We start from the raw sequence: 25402 nt of genomic DNA, 5'->3' as shown, positions 1-25402 counted from the left end.
TGGCTTCAAAATTTTGTTATTTGGAATATTTTTTACCTGACAACATGCATAGAGGATGCTCCAGATTTGAAGAAGTCTGTAGAATCCTCAATTACAGCAACATTGCTCAAAATTCCCTTCCAAATAGCCTAAGAATACATAAAAATAACAGAGGCAATAATGAATAATCCTCTAATTGCAAGAAGTATTTATCAAACCGTATTTTCTATGGTATCTGTGCCTACAAAATGTATTATTTCAAAGGATTCTAAACAGGAAATATTTTCAAAGGATTTCAAAACAGAAAATTATTTTAAGAGAGTCTCGAACTGTCTAGAGACCTGATGTTAGGTAATAAATTCTTCAGCATAATTAGCTTATCAAAAAATATAATTTTGTCCATGATAATTTCACCTAATCAGGCAAGAAACCTGGATGGTACAATGCTAATAATTTTCAGGCCCATTTTTTTAAGATCTTTATCCTCCAAATAATAACTTCCCATTGCATTATGGAATACGTTGTCAGCAGAGACAAGGACAGCCTGGGGCACTTTGTGACTGGATTGATGGCACTTCTGGCACCTGGGCAGATCTCAGAAGTAGTTTAAAGCTGCATGCATGAGATGGAGATTTCCACTAACATGCATAGTGAAATAACTGGTAATGTAATATTTCAATTAATTATAATTAGGTCTCAGAGTTAGCAGGTAGTGTCATGAACTGAAGAGTTTATATTTCTTTTTCCTATTGCCTCAGTCAGTCAACAGCTCCAGGCAGCTTTTAGGTTGCTGGTGAGCAGGTTCAAGGTAATCTTGAAGCAGCAGTTTAAAATATTAGTGCATCAAGCCACCTGACCTGTGCCAAAAGTTATTGACACTGTAGCAGAGTTAGCAGAAGGGAAGACATCTGTGATTCACTTGCTCTGGCACAAAACTTTAATGACAAATGTGGCTTTCAGTGAAGCCCCTGACACTCACTACAGAGGGATGGATTACATGAGAAGGCAGCAAAGTGCCTCTCTGGCTATGAGAGCTTTTTGCTCCAGCTGCCCCATTGCTGCATCCCTCTGCCACCTAGCCCCTTGTGTGTGGTTGTGGCAGAAGAGAGACAGCGCACACAGGTACAGGGAGAAAATTGCTGCTTTTCTCTTTCAGACTGCTGTTCGAAGACTCCCTGGAGCTTGTCCAACAGGACCACTCTGAGCACATCCTAGTGAGTAACACCACAGTGAAAAAAGTATTTCAGAACCATCCAAGTCTGTCAGTGTTGAAAACCTCACTGTTGTGAGGCGAAGGTCTATTTGTTTTTCCTCACTCCCACCTTCACCATTCATAAATATTTACCATAACTGACCCTGCAATCACTGTCTTTGTATCACTTGTATCTGAAAGGAAACTTTCTAAAGTGACGTGTAAGTACTCTAGTGAATTCCCAATTCCACCTGAATTAATGTCAATAACTAAAGATTCAACCCCATACTCTTTGAGTACATTTTATCAAAAAACAATTTGCATGGCTAAATAAAAGATAGGCCTTGCCTATAATGCAATGCTTATGCATTGGACTTATGCAATGCTTTTGTCTGAAGTAATATCCCACTAAAGCAGTTTATTGAATTACCCTAACATCTTCTGCCATCTTTTTCTCCTCTTCTGTAAGTTCCAGGGCAGTTGTTTCATCAGCAGAGAAGTATTTAGATGCAGGGATCATTTTTCCATCCTCAAATTGCAGATTTCTCACTAGTACCTGACAAATGAGAGGATATGATTTTAAATTATCTGGGAGTCTTATCACACATCCTTGTGTGAAGAGTTTTTAGGTATTAATATGGTTATTGAAATAGTAGAATAAATGGCTTGCAGGAAAGCTGCTACGATGCAGGTAACTTAACACGGGCCACTCCTACCTGTCTTTCAGATTCTCTCCTAGTATTAGCACATTTTAGTCCATATTGGAAATGAATATTGATTGAGTGAGAAGCAAAACATGAATGTCTTCTCTATAGGATGATAGAGGATTGATAAACTCCAAGTGAATTAGCTGTCTGTCATTAGAAGCTGGATTTGTATAGCCTGACAATTCCACAGTACATGAACTTCTTGCTAAAGTTATTCCATCCATGCTCATGTTTGCCAGGGTGACCACTTACCATCTTCCCATCATTACCAAAAACGACTAGACCATTCTTGGTTACAAGTCCAGGTCTTGAAGCACCTTTTATTGCCAGCTCTTGTCCAGCAGGCACTGAAGTGTCAAGTAATGATGACCCATAAAAAGTAACCACCTAAAAATAAATGGAATTAGAAGTGCACAGATTCTAAACATGCTCTAAAATTCTAATAATGAAATGATACTACTTTGAAGCTTTAATATAATATAAATAAAATGTAAGTACCTGCACATGGAAAACATGTTACAACATTATTTCTGTATCTTTACAACCCAGGGCATGTAAAACTTTGCAAGCTGCCTAAACCTGCAAAGCTGCTTAGCTGTAACAATGTGCATGCTGGAACCAGTGCAGAAAGGGAAGCAGCTTTTGTCAGTGTATGCCCAAAGTGAGAGACCGGCAGAAGCTGGACTGTGACTGGTGGAGTCCTGCTCTGCTCCCAGGCTGGCAATGCTGAACGCTGCCTTTCTCTTGGGCTCTTCTGTTCTTTCTGGGTTCTCAAATCAGCAACAGTTCCTGGACATTAGGGCAGAACCAGGCTTTTTGGAGCAGCCTACCAGCAAATGGCTAAGAGTTAAGTAACAAAATCTGGACATCACAGCCAGGAAAGATAATGTGATTTTTAAAATATTTTATGCAAGTACAATGTGGATCAATTGTATTGTACTTTTAATACATTGAAAGGAAGTAGTTGGTTTTGGATAAAATGATATATATTTATTTCTGCAAATGATCTAGGCACAAATCTCTTTAAAATAAAACCTCCTTTGTTATTTTAGTAGCTCACAGTGTTTCCTTTTGCTGTCAATACTGTGATGTCGCCCACTGTGCAACATGGGTTGTGTTATACTGTAATGCATCCCTGCTTCCCAAAATGACTGGCACAGTCTGGTTCTACCCTTCTTATTGCTTTGTACCATGCCCATTTTTTTTTCAGATATTGTTCTTATCTTTCTTTGAATTAAATGGATCTATCATAAAAACCAATCTTAACTACTGTGTTCTGTACATTTGTTTAGGTGCCTGCTCTAGATATATACAAAACATATAGTCATCAAATGAGAGCTACTCCAATGTAACTCTCACTTGTATTCACCTGTATGCAGACACCTTTAGTTTTATTATAAAAAAAGGTCAAAAAGAGGGTATAGAAAAGAAGAATATTCTTCTGGTTTTCAGAGCATACCTGGCCATCTATTGTTGCCCATGCTCCAGGCACTTTATCGTGCCCTCGAATCCAATTGTGCAAAGCTGCTGCAGGTTGGTCCCACGAGATCTAGGAAATAAAGACATGCTAGCTAATTCTTCTCTGTTTAGTTATAAATCAAGTTAGTAATGTTTTCCTATATAAGAATTACAAATTCTCCCTCATTCTGTTTCGACCATTCATTTATTTAAGAACACAGAAAGGATCTGGTCTAATAAAGGAAGATCAGTGATCTCCAGGTGGCTAATCATCAAAGACGTGTCAAATGGGATGCTCTTAGCACTTCTGTACAGCCTATATCTTTTCATAGATTCTCCTTCTCACACTAATATAATGAAAATATAACTCTTGCTACTAGGTATTCATTCATAAATAATTAATATTATAATCAACAAATTTAATAAGCACTGTATAAATAGAAATAAGTGTATGTCTGAGGCATCACCTTCTGCTGAAAATTATCTATTTATTGCTTGGATCCTAAGTTATTTAATAAATCTACAAGCTTTTATTAAAATACTTTCTAATAATTTACTAACCCTTTATAAATTGTTTCATAAATGGAATCCCTACTACAACTTGCAATTCCAGCAAGACTTTAAGGAAAATGGAAATAAAGTTTTGTTAAGATTGTCATGTATATTTAATACGTAACACCAGTGAAAAGGTATTCCTTTATCTTTGCAGTATTGTGAGTATATGTACAAAATTAATTAAAGAAAGTATCAGAATAGCTATTAAATAACAAAACCCAGGTACCCAGCATCCTTCATAGTTTATAAACAAAGAATATTTAGAAGCAAGTTATAAGCCAATGAGAATAGTTTTACAGCAAGGAGACTAAGATAGTTCACTCCAAGGAAGCTCCTCATATGTTATATTAAAGGGATGAATACAGATATCCTTATGCAAAGCTATTTGTTTCTAAGGTAAGTCAGGAATTGAAATATGATAAAAAGCATTACCTACAATATTTCAGGTGGAAAGGACTACATTCACCATGGACAAGTGACTGAAATTGTTGGAATAATTTTTACTTTTTTTAAAAAAAACTTTTGCACTGGTCTAGAAAAGGAAAAAAAGGTATTACAGGCAGCATTCACTATCATTTTATTGTAACCTTCCCAACCACAAAGAATATCCATCTAACACAGTGGGGGTACTTATATAATATAATTCTTATATGGGTGTTTAAATATTTTTTTTCTGTGTGGTTTGCTTACATGACCTATTTTTTTTTTTCCTGGTGCCAACAGGAAAGGTGCCAACAATTGCTTTTCCTAACATCAAATCTATTTCTGGTAGAGAATTTAGTACGGACTGTTGGTAAACAAAGGGCACTATCTCCATTCAATGCTGTATTTAAAAGTATGGTAACATATTAAGAATCCACTGAAGGTGCAGCTGCCATCTAGCTGTGTGTAGAGTATCCCAAGTAGGACTTCAGGTTTGTAAATGTATGTAACTGATGAAAGGGAGTAGGAACTTAACCTGGGACTCCATTACATGCATCCTTGGAGTTACCCCAGGAATAAGAGGCAGGGAAACAACTGAGTTAAAATTCATGTTAACTTGATATCACTACTATTGTAATCTGAGTTAATGACAACTTTTACAGCAATATGCACAAAACACAGTGTTATTTAACACTACCTCTGCATTTTCCTTTTTCTGGATCCCTTCATATGTTGCCCCTTCTTTAGGCTGAGGTATACGAGGGGCCTTACCATCAGCAATTAGACGTACAGCTTCCACCTAAGTGAAAAAGTAACAGATTTAATGTTAGCTTGGTTCACCTTTTTTCCTCAGTCATACTTGTGAATGACAGCAAAAGACTTTCTGCCACAAGGGGAACTGGTTTATTTTTAAAACCTAGGATTTCCAAATCTAGGGGACCAATGCTGCACTGATTAACATACACATATGCTTAAACTTCTTTGACAAAAGAAATAGCCTCAGAAATTTGATGTGAGTACCTAGTCACCAAACATATAGCAGCTACCTAAATTCTGCAGGACCAGAATGTATCTCTGTATGACCGCATTGAAGTCTTTCCTTTTTCTTTCTGCAAAAAGTTATTTCTCTGCATCTAAATGGTGAGGGAAAAAATTCTCTAACAATCCATGCTGAGTATTTTTAATGCATTTTCTTGTCTTAATTTTAAAACAAAACAAAAAAGGACAAGCATACAAAACCCAAAGCCAATCCACCAGGGCTCTGAATTTTGAGCACCATCCCCTTTTTTTTTTCAACCTCACCCCTAACTTTCTGTTCTCTCTGAGCCTGTAAAAAAATTCACCTTGTAAAAACATTCAAGAAATCTGTGGAAAGAGCTAAATTCCAGACAAACCCGACTTCTTGCCTTCTGTGGAAACAGGATATGCCCTGCCCGCTGCCAGCAACAAATATCCTGAGACCACCTCCTCAGCTGTTGTGAAGCAGCACAGCTCCACTAAATCTAGGATTCAGCTGAGCACCACAAGCTCTGTCTTTCCAAATGTATGCATCTTGTGTATATTTCCTTTACTTTCAAACTCCAGCAGATGCTTTTCTTTTCCTCTTAAAATGTTGATATTTAGTACTGCTAAACGTACCATAGCCTTTATTCCTTCTGGGAAGAGAAACCGGTTATACAGGTCATCCACAGTATCGTTTTGGCCAACATCACATTCTCGCTGCAGAAGTATTGGTCCAGTGTCCAAACCATCATCAGCCCAAAAAATAGTAAATCCTGCTTTCCTATCTCCTTGAATTAAAGTCCTGGACATAAAAAAAAAACCCTTACAGTAAATACAGACAGTATGAAAGTAGTCAGGGATATCAACCCATCTGTTGCCCATTCATTTGCTTTAGGTAGATAGAAAAGGAAATCCTAACTGTCTTTAATACTAGTTTCATTGTTCATTTCATAGTCAGAAACCCAGTTTTCATACTGTTAATGTGTGGTTTCCACAAAGTGACATCAGAAATGCTGCAACTGAATACAGGGTGTCTATCAAACAGTTCATTGTGATAATTATTTTTAAAGTATTATTAGTGGTAAGACACACAGAGCAAAAGGTGTGCAATAGTTATGACATAATTTGAAAGATGGAAGCATGTAAACAGCATATTATCTGAATAATTCATAGTTTACTGTAATTAGCTAAGCCTCACAACTTATCTGTAGGTCAGCAAGGGAAGTACAGTTGTCCCACAGCTGAAAAAGAGCTAAACCCAGAGTGGAAAATGATGGATATGCAACTGTTTAAGGAAAAGTTATTAAGGGAATTTATATCCAGCCAGATTCTCAGCTGCTGTGAATGAACATAGCACTGCTTACAATAGACCTATGCCGATTTACATCAGCTCAGGATCTGCCTCTGGATCTGAATGGAACTTCAGCCACTTAGATTTCCAGTTCTCCTTTGGAGCTGCATGTGCCTCAGAATGATGTATAATCAAACAGAAATGTGTTTAAGGGAGCAGCCAGAACTGGAGAGATATATGTCTTTCCTACATGCTTTTAACCATAAGTCTGCATGCAAACACCAATGCCATTTTCTGTAAGACATATCTCATGTAAGTATTCCCTTGGCAGTCCATGTTGTAACAGGATCATCTGAGATCTGGCTTATACACATGAAAAATCACTATTAATTCTAAGCACTGAAAACTACATTATTAAAAGGAGTAAAGCACACATTTGTGCAGACCGAGGGACAAACTCTAAAGACAACTGGGGAAATTGGCAGGTTCACAAAAGTGAAAGCTTACAGAAGTTTGGGTAGCCCATATCATATCTTTCACACATTTAAGCAGCATCTCTTCTGTTTTATATTATGTACAAATGCCGAAAGAGCACCCTGGTGAGAAATGCATGTCCTCTGCATGGGTGGAGGAGAAGAAGGCACCATGGGCAAATGTCCCTGATGCTGAATAGGTGACAGTATGAGAACTACTGTGTGCCCCCTCCTCTGCCCACCAGCTCTCTGCGCAGACAGCTGCTGATAACAAAGTGGCAGCAGCTGGAAGAGGCTGTGAAGGATGGAGTGAGGAACCCTCAGAGGCCCAGGACCCTTGTTTGTGCCTGGTGCCCCTTTAGCCATGCCTAATTCCCACAGGCTTTCTTGGTCATACTGTGGGGGGAAAGGGTCTGATCAGCACCAGGGCAGAGCCACAACAGATGAAAGAAGTTGTGATGAGAGCAAGGGGTGCAAGGGTGAAACACAAGAATGGTCAGCCAAGGCCAAATCAAGGCCAAATCCTAGCTTAGTTTGAAGGTCTTAGGACAACAGCCTTTACCGGAGAAGGGCAGGAGCAGATGCTTACAGAAGGAATATGCAAAACAGGGCAAGACTTGGTGATACACCATTGGGATACATTCCTGTTTCTAGAAACCTTCACCTCAGAAACTTCCTGAAAGAGAGTTTCTATCTACATCTTCCTGTGGAATAGATCTTGATGAACTTTCCCTCCATTAAAACATCCTTCTAAAGCTCTCTAGATGTGCAGTTCCACAGTTTAATAACGGACTGCATGGAGTAAAAGTACCTCCTTTTTTAGTCAAATCCTACTACCTGATCTCTTTGCTGACTGGCCCCTAACTTTTGATTAAGAATGAGCAATCGTTCCTTATTCACCTTCCCACGTCTTTCATGGCTTAATACACTGTTGGCATATTTCCTTCCCAATGAGCTCTTTTCCAGTCCAAAGACTCCTAGATTTCTCTCCCATCATGTGGAAGCTGTTCTATACTTTTTACCATCTTTCTTAGCCTTTTCTGAAGCATTTCTAGCTCCTTCATGTCCTAACCGAGATGCAGACAGTAGTTAAGATCCTTCCACGGTCTCTTTTCTGAGTACCAACAACTAACTTCAATTTTATTGCTGCTTACATATAGTTAGGTTTTTCCCCCCTTATGTACATTATCTTATATTTTTTAACTTTGAATTTGACCACCCATTTTCTTAATGTCACTTTCACATTATCACATTTACCCATTTGTGTAGAAACTGTATTCTTTATTACAGATTGAAATCAGAGTGACTGGTCTATAGTTTCCTGGCTTTTCCTCTGAGCCTGTTTAAAACTGGTATTGCTCTTGCTGTTTTCCACAATCTGAAGGAACAGAAACCTGCAGAACCTTTGCTTGAAAGTCCCCTGGTCCTGAGAAGAGATTCACATTCATTTATCAGTTTAGCTAAAATCTCTTCTACTCACAGTTCAGCTCAGGAGAATTGTTCTGATTTATTCTACACAAAGAAGGGCTGTATGGTAGTAACATCTTAAGCTCCTCCATTCCAAATACCAATAAAGATTTCTTACTATAGTGTTCTCTTTGATAAGCACCTTTTTTATATCAAACACCTATATCACCCTATATACCTCCCACCTTGAATACATTTGAGAAAATGGTTATTATTCAATTTTATGCCTTTAAAAGCTGGTTCTCTGTTTCTTTTCTGGGCTGCCTTACTCTTATTTTACATCTAATTTGCCAGAGTTTATGCTCTTTTTTATTTTACTCACTTGGACACGACTGCCACTTTTTGAAGGATTCCCTTATGTCTCTAATAGCCTCCTTTACTCCGCTGTTTAAGTACTTCAGCTTAGCATTTTTTCCATTAAGGATTTAAAAAAAAAACCAAAACACGCCTTTACTTTGAATCTACAACATTATGTCTTTAGATAATCATCATGCTGCCTGTAAGATTCTTTTAAAATTGTTTCTTCATATTTAGAGAATTTCTTACTAAATTTAAACACTGTGATAATGGCATTTGTGTTGTCACAAGAATGCTACATCTGAGTCTACTGTGGTCATTACTGCAGTGTAGTTCTTTCACAGTAACATTTTGAATCTAGCCATGCATTGCTTACGAAGACAGTAAGATAAGGTTTTATTCTCGTGGATTCTCTTCTCTCTTCTCTTCTGTGAAATCTTAGGTTCTGCATCAAGTCCTGTTGTGACAGTGATCTAGTGTTTGTGGGGGACGAGCTAGGACAGCAGTGTCCTGCCTATGAAAACTACAGATTGTCGATTTGCCTGTGTGAGTAAATTATATGAATGTACAGATCACATCACTGATCTTCCCAGAATAACAGCTGCACTTGCATTGGAAATCATAATGAATCTTAGGTATGAAGTGCAGTTTGTGAACCAAATACTCAGCTGCTTCAGAGAAGTTCCTTCAGGGCAGTTGCAAGTCAACAGAACTGTGCCAGCATTTACATGAGTAATGGGTACAGACCAACATCCTAACATGACATACACGTAGTTTTGATGAACAAAACTCACCAGTTGATTGCAGAAGCTCCTCGGTGGCGTGGTAGGATGGATGGATGGTAAATAATTGAGCCATGTTTTGGGCAGTCAATAACATCCATGGGGATGAACTGTGTACAGAACGGAAGGACATTTAGCTCTGCCCCAACCGATTTGTAGGCTGCAACTACTTCCTGGATAGGCTTGCCTTTAGCTCTCCATCTGGGGAACTTAAAAACAGGAGTGCCATCCTTCTCCGCTGCCAGTGCTGAGGGGCAAGAACAATTTCCTTTTTTAATTCACATTTTGTGTCAAAAATTCAAATTTGAAATCAGAGATATTGCATACAACTCAAGCAGATCATCAAGTGTATGATTACAGAGTGCCCTTTGTACTGTTCTGTATGTTGTTTAAAAACCTTTGTGCTTGGATATATTTTATTAATTCTGTCTTTGATTCCCATTCCTACAGCTTATGTCATTCTCAACTTTAAGTCCACTCTTATGACTTGGCTAATAAGTACCAGTGAAAGCAGAAAAGAATGATGAATGTTATTGACTATTTAACAGTGACACTTCATTTCCTGTCTGGTCATTACATTTGCCTGCAACAGGTTTGTTTTAGCAGAACTTATTTTTCCACATCAGCAATTTGTATGTGAATATGACTACATACAACTAAGATTCACTCAAGTCAGCAGCATTTTGCCATGTGGTGCAAATAATTACAGATGCTAGAGGGCTTCAGTAATTTCTTCAAAATTCTGTTTACTGATGCCTTCTGGATATGCTTACATTTATTTGTGAGACACACAGCTACACCCAAAATTAGGCTCAAAGGTGAGAAAAAACAACTGCACTAACTGCAGAAAGAATTTTTAGGTGTTTGTCGTGGTTCAACCCCAGCCCTCAACTAAGTACCACGCAGCCGCTCACTTACTCCCCCTGGGGAGTAGAGCGAGAGAGAATCTGAATGGGGGAGAGAATCTGAAGAGCAAAAGTAAGAAAACTCGTGGGTTGAGATAAGAACAGTTTAATAGTTGAAATAAAATATTATAATAATAATAACAATAATAATCATAATAATTGTAATGAAAATGAAAGTAACAGGAGAGGGAGAGGGAGAGGGAGAGGGAGAGGGAGAGGGAGAGGGAGAGGGAGAGGGAGAGGAACAAAACCCAGGGAAAAACAAAAAACCAAGTGATGCAACCGCTCACCACCCACCAACCAACACCCAGCCAGTCCCTGAGCAGTGGTTGCTGCCCCCCAGCCAACTCCCCCCAGTGTATATACTGAGCATGATGTCATATGGTATGGAATAGCCCTTTGGCCAGTCTGGGTCAGCTGTCCTGGCTGTGCCCCCTCCCAGCTTCTTGTGCACCTGGCAGAGTATGGGAAGCTGAAAAGTCCTTGACTTAGTATAAGCACTGCTTAGCAACAACTAAACCACCAGTGTGTTACCACATTATTCTCATGCTAAATCCAAAACACAGCACTATACCACCTACTAGGAAGAAAATTAACTCTATCCCAGCCGAAACCAGGACAGTATCCACCCCTTATTCTATACCATCTATGTCATGCCCCAGTCCTACACTTTCCAATACATTTCAATTAATCACCACCACTTTTCCTGTCTTTTAATATATACACACAGATATCATTCCCTTGGTCTATGGGCCATCCCTCTAAAATGTCCATTGGGTTCATTTAGTCCATTACTTTGGATTCCATCTGTCATAACAGTCTTTCAGGGCAGAAGAGATGGCGTGTGGTGTTGGATTGTTGTATGCTGAAGTCAGTTCTGGTTCCATCACCGCTGCATTTTGCTCGGTTTCATCAAAGTTCATTCTTCATTAACCTGGGTGATTCTTACTGTAATACCATTGATATGGCATATGGCAACTATAGTAGTAATGACATACAGTATTACATAGCAATTAATATCATACAGTTTGAATCATTGGCTATTCTCACCCAAAATCAAATCCCCTTGAGGTACACATCGGACTGCCCCATCCTTCCCACAAAGTGCATTACCCACAAAGTGCAACCAGGTCCTTGAGCAAAAGCAATCCCACAAATGGGCTTGCCTTTGCCTGAGGCAGGAGTAACCCAGACCGTCTTCCCCAGCATATTTTTTATGTGCACTACAGGGACTTTATCCCCTCCTACAGTATGTAAAAGTTTTGATTGGGCAGGGCCAGTTTGATCGGCAGATCCCCTAGAGCTGACTAACCAGATGGCCTTTGCTAAACGCGTATCCCAATGTTTGAACATCCCACCACCTATTGCTCTCAGTGTAGTCTTTAAGAGTCCATTGTATCATTCAATTTTCCCGGAGGCTGGTGCATGATAGGGGATGTGATACACCCACTCAATGCCATGCTCTTTGGCCCAGGTGTCCATGAGGTTGTTTCGCAAATGAGTCCCGTTGCCTGATGCAATTCTTTCTGGGGCGCCATGTTGCCATAGGACTTGCTTTTCAGGGCCCAGGATAGCGTTCTGGGTGGTGGCATGGGGCACAGGATATGTTTCCAGACATCCGGTGATTGCTTCCACCATTGTAAGCGCATGGTGCTTGCCTTGGCAGGTTTGTGGGAGTGTGATATAATCAATCTGCTAGGCCTCCCCCCTCCCCATATTTATATTTCAGCCATCATCCTCCATACCACAGAGGCTTTAACCACTTGGCTTGTTTGATTGCAGCGCATGTTTCACATTCATGGATAACCTGTACAATAGTGTCCATGGTCAAGTCCACCCCTTGATCACAAGCCCATCTATATGTTGCATCTCTTCCTTGATGGCCTGAGGTGTCATGGGCCCAACAAGCTATAAATAATTCACCCTTATGTTGCCAGTCCAGATACACCTGAGCCACTTCAGTCCTAGCAGCCTGATCCACCTGCTGGTTGTTTTGATGTTCTTCAGTGGCCCAGCTCTTGGGTACATGAGCACCTATGTGATGTACTTTTACAACCACGTTCTCTACCCGGGCAGCAATATCTTGCCACAACACGGCAGCCCAGGTGGGTTTGCCTCTGTGCTGCCAGTTGCTCTGCTTCCGTTGCTGCAACCACCCCCACAGGGCATTTGCCACCATCCGTGAGTCAGTGTAGAGATGAAGTACTGGCCATTTTTCTCATTCAGCAATATCTAAAGCCAGCTGGACAGCCTTCACCTCTGCAAACTGACTCGATTCCCCTTCTCCTTCAGCAGTTTCTGTGACTTGTCATACAGGACTCCATACAGCAGCCTTCCATCTCCAATGCTTTCCCACAAGATGACAGGACCCATCAGTGAACAGGGCATATTGCTTCTCATTTTCTGGTAGTTAATTATACAGTGGGGCCTCCTCAGCACGCGTCACCTCCTCCTCTGGCGATATTCCGAAATCCTTGCCTTCTGACCAGTCCACGATCACTTCCAAGATTCCTGGACAACTGGGGTTTCCTGTTCGAGCCCAGTGTGTGATCAGTGCAACCCACTTACTCCACCTAGCATCAGTTGCGTGATGTGCAGAGGGGACCCTCCCTTTGAACATCCAGCCCAGCACCGGCAGTCGGGGTGCCAGGAGGAGCTGTGCTTCAGTACCAATCACTTCCAAAGTAGCTCGAACCCTTTCATATGCTGCCAATATCTCTTTTTCAGTTGGAGTATAGCGGGCCTCAGATCCTCTGTATCCCCAACTCCAAAACCCTAAGGGCTGACCTTGAGTCTCTCCTGGTGCTTTCTGCCAGAGGCTCCAGGTAGGGCCATTCTCCCCGGCTGTGGTGTAGAGCACATTTTTTACATATTGTCCTGCCCGGACTGGCCCAAGGGCTACTGCATGAACTATCTCCTGTTTAATTTGTTCAAAGGCTTATCATTGCTCAGGGCCCCATTTGAAATCGTTCTTCTGGGTCACTTGATATAGAGGGCTTACAATTAGATTGTAATTTGGAATATGCATTCTCCAAAAACGCACAATGCCTAAGAAAGCTTGTGTTTCTTTTTTGCTAGTTGGTGGAGACATGGCTGTTATTTTGTTGATCACATCCATTTTATTCCTAAAAACTGGATCTCCTGTGCAGGTCCCTTGACCTTACTTTGTTTTATGGCAAAACTGGCCTTCAGAAGGATTTGGACTATTTTCTTCCCTTTCTCAAAAACTTCTGCTGTGTTGCCCCATACAATGATGTCATCAACGTACTGCAGGTGTTCCAGAGCCTCACCCTGTGCCAGTGCAGTTTGGATCAGTCCATGGCAAATGGTAGGGCTGTGTTTCCACCCCTGGGGCAATTGATTCCAGGTGTACTGGATGCCCCTCCAAGTGAAAGCAAGCTGTGGCCTGCACTCTGCTGCCAAAGAAAAACGCATTAGCGATATCAATGGTGGCATACCGTTTGGCTGCCTTTGACTCCAGTTCATATTGAAGTTCTAGCATGTCCAGCATGGCAGCACTCAGTGGCAGCATGACTTCATTCAGGCCACGATAGTCTACTGTTAGTCTCCACTCTCCAGTAGACTTTCACACTGGCCATAGGGGACTGTTAAAGGGTGAGCAAGTCCTGCTCTTCACTCCTTGGCTCTCCAGTCGACGAATCAGTTTATGGATGGGAATCAGGGAGTCTCATTTTGTGCAATAGTGCCTCCGGTGCACCACTGTGGTAGCGACTGGCACCTGTTGTTCTTTGACCCTCAGCAACCCCACAACAGAAGGGTCCTCCGAAAGACTGGGCAGAGTTGACAGCTGTTTAATTTCCTCCATCTCCAAGGCAGCTATACCAAAAGCCCACTGGTACCCTTTTGGGTCCTTGAAATACCCTCTCCTGAGGTAGTCTATGCCAAGGATGAATGGAGCCTCTGTGTCAGTCACAATGGGGTGCTTTTGCCACTCATTCCCGGTTAGGCTAACTTCAGCCTCCAATACAGTCAGCTGTTGGCATCCCCCTATCACTCCAGAAATATAGATGGGTTCTGCCCCTGTATAGCTTGATGGCGTTAGGGTACACTGTGCACCAGTGTCCACTAGAGCCTTATACCCCTCTGGGTCTGATGTGCCAGGCCATCAAATCCATACAGTCCAGTAAATCCGGTTGTCCCTTTCCTCCACCTGGCTGGAGGCCAGGCCCCTCTAGTCCTGGTCATAGTGTTACTCACTTCTTGTAAATGCAAATCAAAAGTCCCTTTATTAAGATGGGAAGTAAAATCAGCACTTCTACTCTGTCTGGGGAACTGTTCACTGGAAACTGGAGCAGCAATTTTCCTGGAATAACCCTCTTTTGTGATTGTTTTTCCTTGCAACTCATGTACCCGTGCCCCTAGGGTCAAGGTAGATTTTCCATCCCACTTCCTCATGTCCATGGTCACGCAGGTAAAACCACAGGGTGGCCTGTGGTGTGTATCCACTATATCATCTCTCTTGAGCAGAGGGACACTTACTCCTAATGGCTGAGATAGATACTGGTTTGTAAAGGTGGGGCACAGGACATATCCTGTTTGAATCACTGGAACTCCTGGGGCAGTTTCTCAGCTAGCATGTCTGGCAGTTTCTCCACAGCCAAGATGCAAGACAGTAGGGAGGAAGAGAGACTTTCTTTGTATTGTTGGTGTTGGCCAGCGAATTCATCCACCATTGGTTCCTCTCCGTCTTTCCAGGTCATTACTGCCAATGAGTTTGCATGCAGCGACAGTGCACTCCATACAAACTTCTGCCACATGGGTCGTGTGCACCTGACTTCATCTGGATCTTTGGATAACTGCTCATTGTTCAGGTCATCATAAATCACCTCCAGCATGGCTAATTCCCTCAGGTACTGGATACCTCTCTCCGTGGTGGTCCACTTGCCTGGGTGACGTACACCATCTTCCTTGAAGGGATACCTTTCCTTCATGCCTGACAGGAGTCACCTCCAGAGGCTGAGGACTTGTGCCCCTTTTCCAATCACTTTGTCAATGCCCCCTTCCCTAGAAAGGGATCCCAGCTGCTTGGCTTCCCTACCCTCTAATTCCAAGCTACTGGCCCTGTTATCCCAGCATCGGAGCAGCCAAGTGACGATGTGCTCACCTGGACAACGAGTGAAATCTTTTTGCATATCTCGCAGCTCAGTCAGGGATAGGGATCAGATGGTTACCATCTCATTTATGGGTTCTGCCTCTTCCTCCTCCTGTTCTCGTGATGGCCCTGGTTCATCTTCATCCCTTACTAAACGAGCTGATTTTCTTGTGTATTTCTTCTTGTGCATAGGGGCGACCGATACCAGCACGGGTTGGTTCTCTGGTTCAGTTGCACTACCTGCTGGGTGGGTTGGAGTATCCGCAGTGCCTGTCACCAGTGGTGGAGTAGCCACAGTGTCTGTCACGGGGGTTGGAGCAGCTGCAGTGCCTGTTGCCGGGGTTGGAGTAGCCACAGTGCCTGTCACGGGGGTTGGAGTAGCCGCAGTGCCTGTCATTTTGCCCTCAGATCCAGAGACCTTCTCTTCCCCTTGAGGGTACTGAACAGTGTTGAACAGGGCTCGGTAGGCATGGGCCAGGCCCCAGCACATTGCAGTGATTTGTGTCTCTCTGGAGTTGCCAGGATGACAACATACTTTTTCCAAATACTTTACTAGTTTTTCAGGATTCTGCACTTGTTCAGGGGTGAAGTTCCAAAACCGTGGAGGTGCCCACTGTCCTAGGTACTTGTCCATACTATCCCACACACCCTACCACTCATAACTATCCAGCCTTGGGGCAGATCTCTGGATGATAGTCTTAAATTGCTTATTAACCTTAAACAAAACCAAAACAATATGCCCAAGAAATATCAATAGAAGTATCTTAACTACCCAAGGATGTTCAAGATACTGAAAAGTTATGGTAATGAAGGAGGAAACATCATACAAGAAGGTAGCAAAGGTGCCATTCTGTATTTCCTCCACAAAAAACCTCTCAGAGGAAGAGGTATAATTGCTAATTGTCTCCATGAGGTGGTACCCAAAGTACAGTAATGGCTTCAGTACAAAACTCAGATACCAGATTAAGCTCAAGGACAGTGTTTTAATAACAAATGTCCCAGGCAAAACATCACTAATCACTGCAGAGCACAGCAAACTGCAAAAAGCAACACCGATCTTTAACACGTACAGCAAAAAAACGAGCACAGTGCAGATCAGATAAGCTAATATCGAGAACAGATGAATCAATATTGTGACCAGCAACTGTGAACAGATATAAATTCCTTAATATGCTCTGGTTAGTCTGTTATTATCTCACAAATCCTTTGTGCCCCATGCTGGGCACCAAAAAGGACTGTTGTGGTTTAACCCCAGCCAGCAGCTAACACAAAGCCACTTGCTCAGCCTCCCTGCCCAGATGGGCGAGAGGATCCAAAGAACAAAAGTAAGAAAACTCATGGGTTGAGATAAGAACAGTTTAATAATTGAAATAAAATCTAATAATCATAATCAATAATAAATTGTAATGAAAAGGAAAACAATGAGAGAGAGAGAGAGAGAGAGACAAAACCCAGGGGGAAAAAACAAGTGATGCAACCACTCACCACCCACCGATTGATGCCCAGCCAGTCCCTGAGCAGCTGCCCCCAGGCCAATTCCCCCCAGTTTATATACTGAACATGATGTCATATGGTATGGAATAGCCCTTTGGCCAGTTTGGGTCAGCTATCCTGGCTGTGCCCCCTTCCAGCTTCTTGTGCACCTCCTTGCTAGCAGAGCATGGGAAGCCAAAAAGTTCTTGACTTAATATAAGCACTGCTTAGCAACAACTAAAACACCAGTGTGTTATCACATTATTCTCATGCTAAATCCAAAACACAGCACTATACCAGCTACTAGGAAGAAAATTAACTCTATCCCAGCCAAAACCAGGAGAGTGTTTAATAAATTCTGTTGCACAACTGCTTAATAACTCATCACAGAGAGTAGGATAGTACAGTCAAACTCTACATCTGTTGAGTTGTATGTGTAATAGGAAGAAAAGGGAAAACAAGAAGAGGTATGGAAAATTCACCTAATTTAATTTATATTTCTAAACAGAGTTTTGTACTTTCCTTTCTCTTTTTCACTTTTGACTTGAAGTATCTTTAGCCTATTAACCTAGGCCTTAAGTAAATATTTACTTAAATATCATGCCATGGACACTAGTGTATACTGCAATTCCTTTTAGAAATAAAAATTGCAGCTGTCTGAGGATATAGAAACATGAGCAAATTTCACTTGAGACTTAAGCTGTTTGAGTCATCTGGAAGTAAAAAGCAATGAAGTATCTAGTAATTTCTTCTTCTTTTTCATTAGGGGAGCATTAAACTAATTATATGGCTTAGTTACAATAAATATATGATGGAAAACAGTGGAAGATTTGCTTAGTTACATCTGCTAGTGTAATAACTGTACAACAATAGTCTATATAGTGTAATCGAGTATTATAGTATGCTTCCAGAGCTGGATAGTCGAATTGTCTTTTTCTAAACTAATAGTTGCCTTCTCTAATCCTTCCAAAGTGTGATTAAATCTTTTAATGAGGTAGAGTTACAGAATATAATAAACTTGAGAACTATATGCTAGTTTGGGAGTGCCATAGCCCAGGTAAGCAAAATTTATGTTTGATTCTTCCCTCATAAGAGTTCTGCAAAAACATGTCAGGACCTGACCAAAAAAAAAAAAAAAAAAAGACTTAAGACAACTCATGGACTGTAGTTTTAATTTCTGATTATCCATAAAGGTATATTCCATTCTGGCACTTCTATTTGCTAATCATATTAACTCACTACTTTTGTGCCACTGAAAAAAAAAAAAAGTTACAATTCAAATGATTCCAAAGTAGCTTCTTTGTCATGCTGGGTTCTGCTGTATGAGTACAATTCTGAATACCTGTCAAGCAACAACTCTTTCTTTAGGAAGTCTAGAAAATCCTTATGCATCTTGGCAAAGGGATAAGGGAGAGCAAAGCCTCCTCTACCCTTTTCAATGGGTTTTCCATAGCCCATGTGGCAGAGAAATAGGCTCTGCAGGTACACTGCTGCACGCAAGCTTGTCAGAAAGGTTGGAAAGCCAGGGATAAACTGTCTTGGCTTCATGCCTTGAGTGTCCCAGACAGCACAGTGAAACGGGTGACAGACATTTGTGCTTGAGTACAGGCTCAGCAGCTATCTTCTTTGAGATACAGATCTAGTCCAGGATGATTACCTCTAGGATGTACATTCAAATAAGGTACCCAGACTGATTTATTTTTTAAATATCATAATGTATGGCCCTGTATGGTTAGAAACAACTTTTAAATACTGACTAACTAACAAGGTTAAACCAGTTCTGGGACTTGTGTTTGTTAAAGCATAGTTCTTGCGCTGAATCCAGTGTAATAAAGGCAATATATGCAAGTCATTCCCACAGAGATATCGCCTTCTCATGAAAAGGCAAGTTTGTTACATATGCCTGTAATCTTAACATTTGAATTAAGGTTACACTTACCCAAAGGATCAGCTTGTCCATTCTTGTCAGGCACTGTGAATACTCCCACAACTTTATGGCCCTCTTTTCTCAGCTTGTTATAAACTTCTTGTCCAAAAATACTTTGACCTATAAGGGCTAGCTTTAGCTTATGTTGGTAAGCCTGGTAAAAAGAATTAAAATAAGCCATTTTCTAGGATGCAAAGAAAATACGTTGTTGCTTACATTTCTCTCTTGCTCCTTCTTGATCAATGTTCATTTCAATTTAAAATTGAATAGTCTTTTTACCCCAATCACCTTTGAAGGAATAATAATCAATTTTTTGAGATTAATGACAGGCAATGTACAATTCAGAGAGAACACACTTAACATAAAAGTATCATCTGATACTGTCACTGATGTTTATATGGCTTTCCCAGTATTTTCATTAGACAGACCCACTGCTGTTACAAGAGGCATAATAGGCTGCATGATCTTATTTGTAGTCAGAACTAATATGGTAAGATATGAAAATACATTTTTTGAAACAGATACATAAAACACTTTTCTAGGCATAACTTAGGTGCCTGGAACATGCCCTCTAAATCCCTATAATTAAATGGTGGCATATTATTTGTGGTTAATATGTATAGGCCAAAGAAGACAAGCTTGCGTTGTTCCTTCCAAGGTAATGATCATCCATTTGATCGTCCTACAAGGAAATACTGCAAGGTTCCTTTGTTTGACTTCCTTCTGCGTTTGCATCCCAGTACACTGGACACGTGCTTTTAAGCTTCTTCAGACTGAGTAAGTGCCAATAACTGCCCCAACTTTTTATTTTTAGGATAGTTAGAATCACAACACTACTATGATATCAGGATATCACATACTGCTATGTTATTCAAGTGCTTGCACCCTGAGAAAACTACTAATTCCTCCAGAGTCCCTTTAGATTTAGGGGACAGTTGTGCTCCTCTCCCGCCCTACCTCCAGTCCTTTGTCTCTAACACCTCCTTTATCCCAGAACTGGTATTCCTGTAGCTGCAAGAACTGGATTAGGGTACTGAGGTAAGGAGGCACTGACCTGACAAAATGCAGCTTATTCTTAACTGGATCTAGTCACTAATCTAGTTCATTGCACTGCCACAAGTCCTAACGCAGGTCCAGCGGGGGAACAGGAATGAGCATGCAGGCACTGGCAGAAGGGTGGAACTGTCCCTATAAGGAGTGCCTTTGCATTTTTCATCAGCTGCTGGAAACTGAAAACTGGAAACCTTCAAAAAACAAATGGACTAGCAGATCTGGTTATGAAGGAAAGGTCCAGACAGAGTAAGCAGAAAACTTACTTCCTCAAACCTGAATCTAGTAGAAACTATTCCTAGACTCAAACCATTAAAGATCTCTCCTCTCAGGAGGCCTGAATGAAAGGTAGAAAATAAATCCACATAATCCCCACCTTTATTCTTAACTTCATCTTTCCCAATTGGACTTTGACTTCCATTTTTCTGAATGACCCATCAGATACCATAAGCTCAGAATGATAAAGAGGAATCAAAGCACTGTTTGAATATCTTAACCACCAGCATTTGTTCTGTATGTTGGCACGTGTATGTTTTTCTCCACCCTTTCTTATGGTGGCCCACACCTTGACTAAGTGGGTTACTGATTGGATACCAAATGCTCTGGACTGCCCATCAAATCATATGACAAATTCTATGACAAACAGAGATGTCCTGAAAAAGAGGTTACTCAAAACCACAATCCGTTTCATTGCAATTCATTTCACAGCTGAAATATTATGGATGTATTTTGCTGTTTTCAAATTACATTTTAGTGGTGCAGCTAGCCTCAGAAAAAGGAGTTATGAAATGGTAGGTTCCATTAGAGGAATATTGAAGTGTGCTTTTTATTTTTTGTAGAAAATAATAGGAAATAACTATTTGTCCAGAGACAGTATTTTCCCTCAGAATGAAATTGCGTAGTAAAACTGTCCCTGTATTACAGCATTAGTCAGCACTAGTGCAACTGCAGTAGTAACAAGTAGTAAGACACAAAGGCGGACATAACTCAGGCTCTTGCAAAATCAGATTGTTATAGTTGGTTCGTAAAAAACGTCTGTGAGACTGGTGATTATAATATTCTTAACCAATGCTGAACTGTTGGCAGTAATGCCTAAAATATGTCCACTATTTTGTTCTTAATAAAGGCAAGACCTTGTTCTGAATTACAATGAGCACAACTTATCCTTGCAATCTTTGTCTAGCAAGGCCCAATGGATGCAGGTAGATCTCATCACCAATGCTTTATGACTGATACCTTTGCTTTTACAGCAGAAATGTTGCTGCATTACAAAAAGTAATGACCAGATTTTCCTAATCACTTATTTAACTACTTTCCTAATCAATTATTTCCTATCAACTTATTTTCCTAATCAATTATTTTAACTATAGCAGGCAAGTTGGAGAAAGATTAACCTGCTGGATCACTGAACATGTTTGGCATGGTATGAAATCCTCTGATTTCTGTACAGTGCTAATTTACAGTGGTAGCCCAACTAGTACATTGAAGAAACATTAAAGATAGTCCAGATGAGAGTTACTTATCCTACGTTTGTCCTTTTGTTAACATCTTTCAGTAAGAACAGACGACTGGAAGGGATCTCCTTAGCTAACAAATCTAGTTCTCTGCCATCACAATCATGTCATATGATTGCTTTTGTAAATTTATCCGACCTCCATTTTAAAGTACTTTTACTCACTGCTGTACTCTGTTGCTTTCCTGATTCTTGGCCAATATTCTTGTAATTTTCAGTCCAAATTTATCACCACTTTAAGAGCTACTTTTTGTCCACTTATTCACAAAGCATTAATAACATATGCATCTTCTATTCCTAAACTTAACTTTTAGTTCATGTTTCCCTGTCAATACATCTGATTCTCATATTACATGGAACTGCATACCAGTGTCAGTTCCAAATCATGAGTTGCTGTAAATCAACATAGTTTCAGTAAAGCTACACGTGCTTAATTTGTGTTACTTGTGGAACTGAGCCAACAAATAGTGAGAAGTAAACAGAGAATACAGACTCCAAAGGAACAAAAAAATAAAACTGGCAAAATTGAGAAGATTGCAGACTGGCTAAGTCCCATTTCGTCACTGTAGTGCACAAAAAGATTAGCCTGGCAGCAAATCAGCTCTGCTGTCTCACACTTATAGAAAGTTACTCAAATGGAGACTGATTTCAGTTGCAAGATGGATCTGGTAATTGTGCTATGACCAGTGATTCTTGAGTTACTTCTCCAATGAATGGTACATGTGTATTGCGTGATTTCTATCAACATCTGGCTTGGACATGGCAATTTGCTTGCAGCGTATTAACACATACACTGTTACCAGTAGAAAGCAGGAGCCAAACCCACAAGTCAGCCATGCAGAGGATTTCTACTGATAAAAAAAAAAGAAAAGAAATCCCATATGTGGAAGGGCTTGCGTGATCAGACCACAAATTCAATCCTTCATTTTTTGTCTTATTTGAAAAATGGCAGTTGAGCAACTGCACGAGATCTTATAGCCACCCTGTGTCGTATTTTGGAAATTCTCCTCAAGCATTTTTACATAAGATGAGTTAGGCCTGTGCAAGTGGGAAATCCTTTTAGAATAATTTAATGTGGACATAACACCCAATTAAAATGGAAAGCTCTATAAGATTACAGAGAAATGAAAAACAATTTGGTGTTTTCTTTCTTATAGAAATGGCACATTTTGGCCAGCGTACCATCACTAGTGTTCATCAAGAAGCTGTAGAAAGGAAGCTCATTAAAGAACAGTAAAACAACCTTGTTGTTGAATAATGTGCTAGATGGATACTGGATCATTATAACTAACACATACAAAGATTAAACTTTTTATTGTTTCTGTCAGTGATGTTAAGAGGCTATATTAGATTTCTTTTGCAGTTGCCTGGCTGACTACAGACATACAACATTCATTCAATTACAGATGCACGGGAAGTTAATTGTCATGTACTATCAGAGTGGATTTTTTGCGGTACTTTTGTAAGATTACCCAGTTCCTAGTTATGGCAAACAATGCAGCTCAGGTGGCTGAGAGAGATGTGGCCTTTCTTTTATTACATTAGGAATCACAGGATTATGTAGTTATTATGACAGTGCTACCAAAATATAAGGATTTAGAAGTTTGTGCTCACTCTACTGTAATTCTGTTGTTTTCATTGTCTGAGCTTTTAATTTCTTCTTCAACCTTCTATTTTTCTTATAACACAGATTAATATTAATTCTGTTTCCCTGACTCAAGTGCTCCCAATGTGGATAAAGAAAGTAAGATAAAGGTAAGGAGCATAAAACCTGAGAACTACTTGTAAAAGCAGCCTTATCTTGAATACGCAACTTGTCTGAAAGTCCACTTCTTTTTCACTGCCTCAATATGAAAGCGCAGATTTAAGTTTAACTTTCCTATTTAAAAATTCTGGCCATATCATCTGTTGATACAGCACTGGAATTTATTTTACAATGGCTCATTAAAAGATATACAGTATTTTAATGTTTGCTTCCATTCTGGTTCTTTTTTTCCTCCAAAACACCTAACCAAAAATAAAATAAATAGAATTAAGCACTGCATAGAGAAGCAGCCTGACAAATGCTGGCAACTATCTTGTCAAGTTCTAGTTCCTAAAAATGGAAGACAAGTCCAAGAGCTACATTTTCTTCTCTCAGAAGAATCTAATGTTACGAAACCTATCCATAGGAGAATATTTATTTCACAGATAAAAATAATTTTCTGTTACTGCCTCTTTTGTATGTGTGTCTAACGTTCAATTGGTTGTAAGTTTCTAATCAAACTTCTTGAAGGTTAACACTTAGTAACTGCTACTCTGGTTATGAAGCTTACTATCAAAAAGATTACAATATTTTATTTATTCTGTATAAGAATTTAGTGAAGCTAGTAAATATTTTAATATGTTACATCTTTTTTAAAATGAATGTAGAATTATGCCTCCTTTGAAAAGCAGTACTGCAACTTTATTTCTGTTGAGGATCCCCCTACATGTGCTAAATTCCAGTGCCTCCAAATAGAAACCTGTTGTAGAGCCCCCCCTCCCATCTACACATCTACGGGCAATACGTTCTCATCAGTCATTCATTCTCATTTTTTGGCACTGCTGATTGCATTTCCAAAAAGCTTGTATTAAATCTCTTTATTCTAACTCCTTCCATGTAGATACCTTAGTAGGACTGCTGTCTTCAGGCTAAACCAAGCAGTCAAACATGAAACAAAGAACAGTCTTCAAGAAAGAAAAAATCTTCTCCCAGCCTCACTCAGCTTGCCAGACCTACACATATGGACAATTTGGATCAGGCAAGGCTTTCGGGGAGCGGTTACTTGCAGGAGTTCTGCAGTCTATATATTTAACAGGACATAAAGAATAGCTTGGAACAAATGCGCAGAGCTGTAAAAAACTAAACCATGGCGTGCAGAGGAATTTAGGCCATCAACTTCAACCCCGAGCAACCCACCATCCAAGAGCTAGGAACTGGCGATGAGAAGGTCACAAACTACACGCTCCTCCTAGGCCAAAGCGTGGGGCTTCTCTCCGGCACTGGGAACGGGCATGGTCCTTCCTGAGAAGGCAACCTTCAGCTTCCCACAGGGCAAATCCAGCGTGAGGGAGGCAGCGAACAGCCACACTCACATTGTTCTCGCCACGCGATTACCGGGGATTATCACAGCATCGCTGGTGCCTGTTCCCTGCAGCTTCCAGGCACATCCCTGCAAGATGCAGCGCCCAGATGATGGCTGCGATCCCGCTCGCAGACCAGCCGGGTAAGATGCTGCTTCTGCACCCAAACCAAGCCCTCTCCCGAACCCTCCTGACCTTCCCGTGCCTGTACGCGCCTTACGAAAACCCCGGCAGAGACCATACGCATCACTCCTGATGCCCCCTCCCGCCACTTCCCCCTCCTTGCTCGGCCCCTGGCTGCCCTCCGGCCGGGGCGGCACGCCGAGGAGCGGCCCCCGCCGCTCGCCCCCGGCACGGCACGGCACGGCACGGCACGGGGGGGCCCACGTCCCCCGCTGCCCGCCCCACACTGCTCACCGCGGCCGTGGTGCAGATCGTCCGCAGCAGCCGGGGGGCTGTCCGCAGCATCTTGCGGAGCGCCGCCGAGCCGCCGGCTTCCTCGGCCGCCCGGCGAAGACCGAGCCGGCACCGCGGCCGCGGCGGACCGCCTCGTCTGATGCAACCCGCGCCGATGCCGCTGGCGCCCCGCCAGCGCATGCATCCGCGGCGGCGCGCCCCCGCTCGGGCCCGCGGGGACCGGCGCGGCGGGCGGCGGGGGGAAGCCCCGCACCTGCCGCTCCCGCTGCCGCC

The 25402-nt window shown here is 41.3% G+C and overlaps 1 protein-coding gene across 7 annotated transcripts in view; it reads right to left on the bottom strand.

Annotated features, from left to right (window-relative positions):
- Positions 1-25328, bottom strand: part of ALDH1L2 (aldehyde dehydrogenase 1 family member L2) — a 41695-nt gene extending 16367 nt beyond the window's left edge. Inside the window, exons 1-10 of one of the 7 annotated variants that reach the window (XM_072871033.1) lie at positions 25242-25328; positions 25130-25210; positions 19057-19198; positions 9639-9873; positions 5953-6118; positions 5012-5113; positions 3338-3427; positions 2131-2265; positions 1602-1727; positions 37-128 (exon numbers count right to left, since the gene is read on the bottom strand). In XM_072871033.1, coding sequence (XP_072727134.1) covers positions 37-128; positions 1602-1727; positions 2131-2265; positions 3338-3427; positions 5012-5113; positions 5953-6118; positions 9639-9873; positions 19057-19198; positions 25130-25210; positions 25242-25313 — 1241 coding nt within the window. In that variant the 5' untranslated portion in view covers positions 25314-25328. Of the gene's footprint in view, positions 1-36; positions 129-1601; positions 1728-2130; positions 2266-3337; positions 3428-5011; positions 5114-5952; positions 6119-9638; positions 9874-19056; positions 19199-24548; positions 24672-25129 lie in introns of those variants that run through there. The other 6 variants (XM_072871015.1, XM_072870983.1, XM_072871006.1 and 3 more) reach the window with 6 other exon arrangements.
- Positions 25329-25402: the final 74 nt, after the last annotated feature.

This window comes from Ciconia boyciana, chromosome 1, assembly GCF_034638445.1.
Source record: "Ciconia boyciana chromosome 1, ASM3463844v1, whole genome shotgun sequence".
NCBI classification, from domain to species: Eukaryota; Metazoa; Chordata; class Aves; order Ciconiiformes; family Ciconiidae; genus Ciconia; species Ciconia boyciana.
Note: the sequence above shows the minus strand (reverse complement) of the source record. Positions and strands in the feature narration are given on the sequence as shown.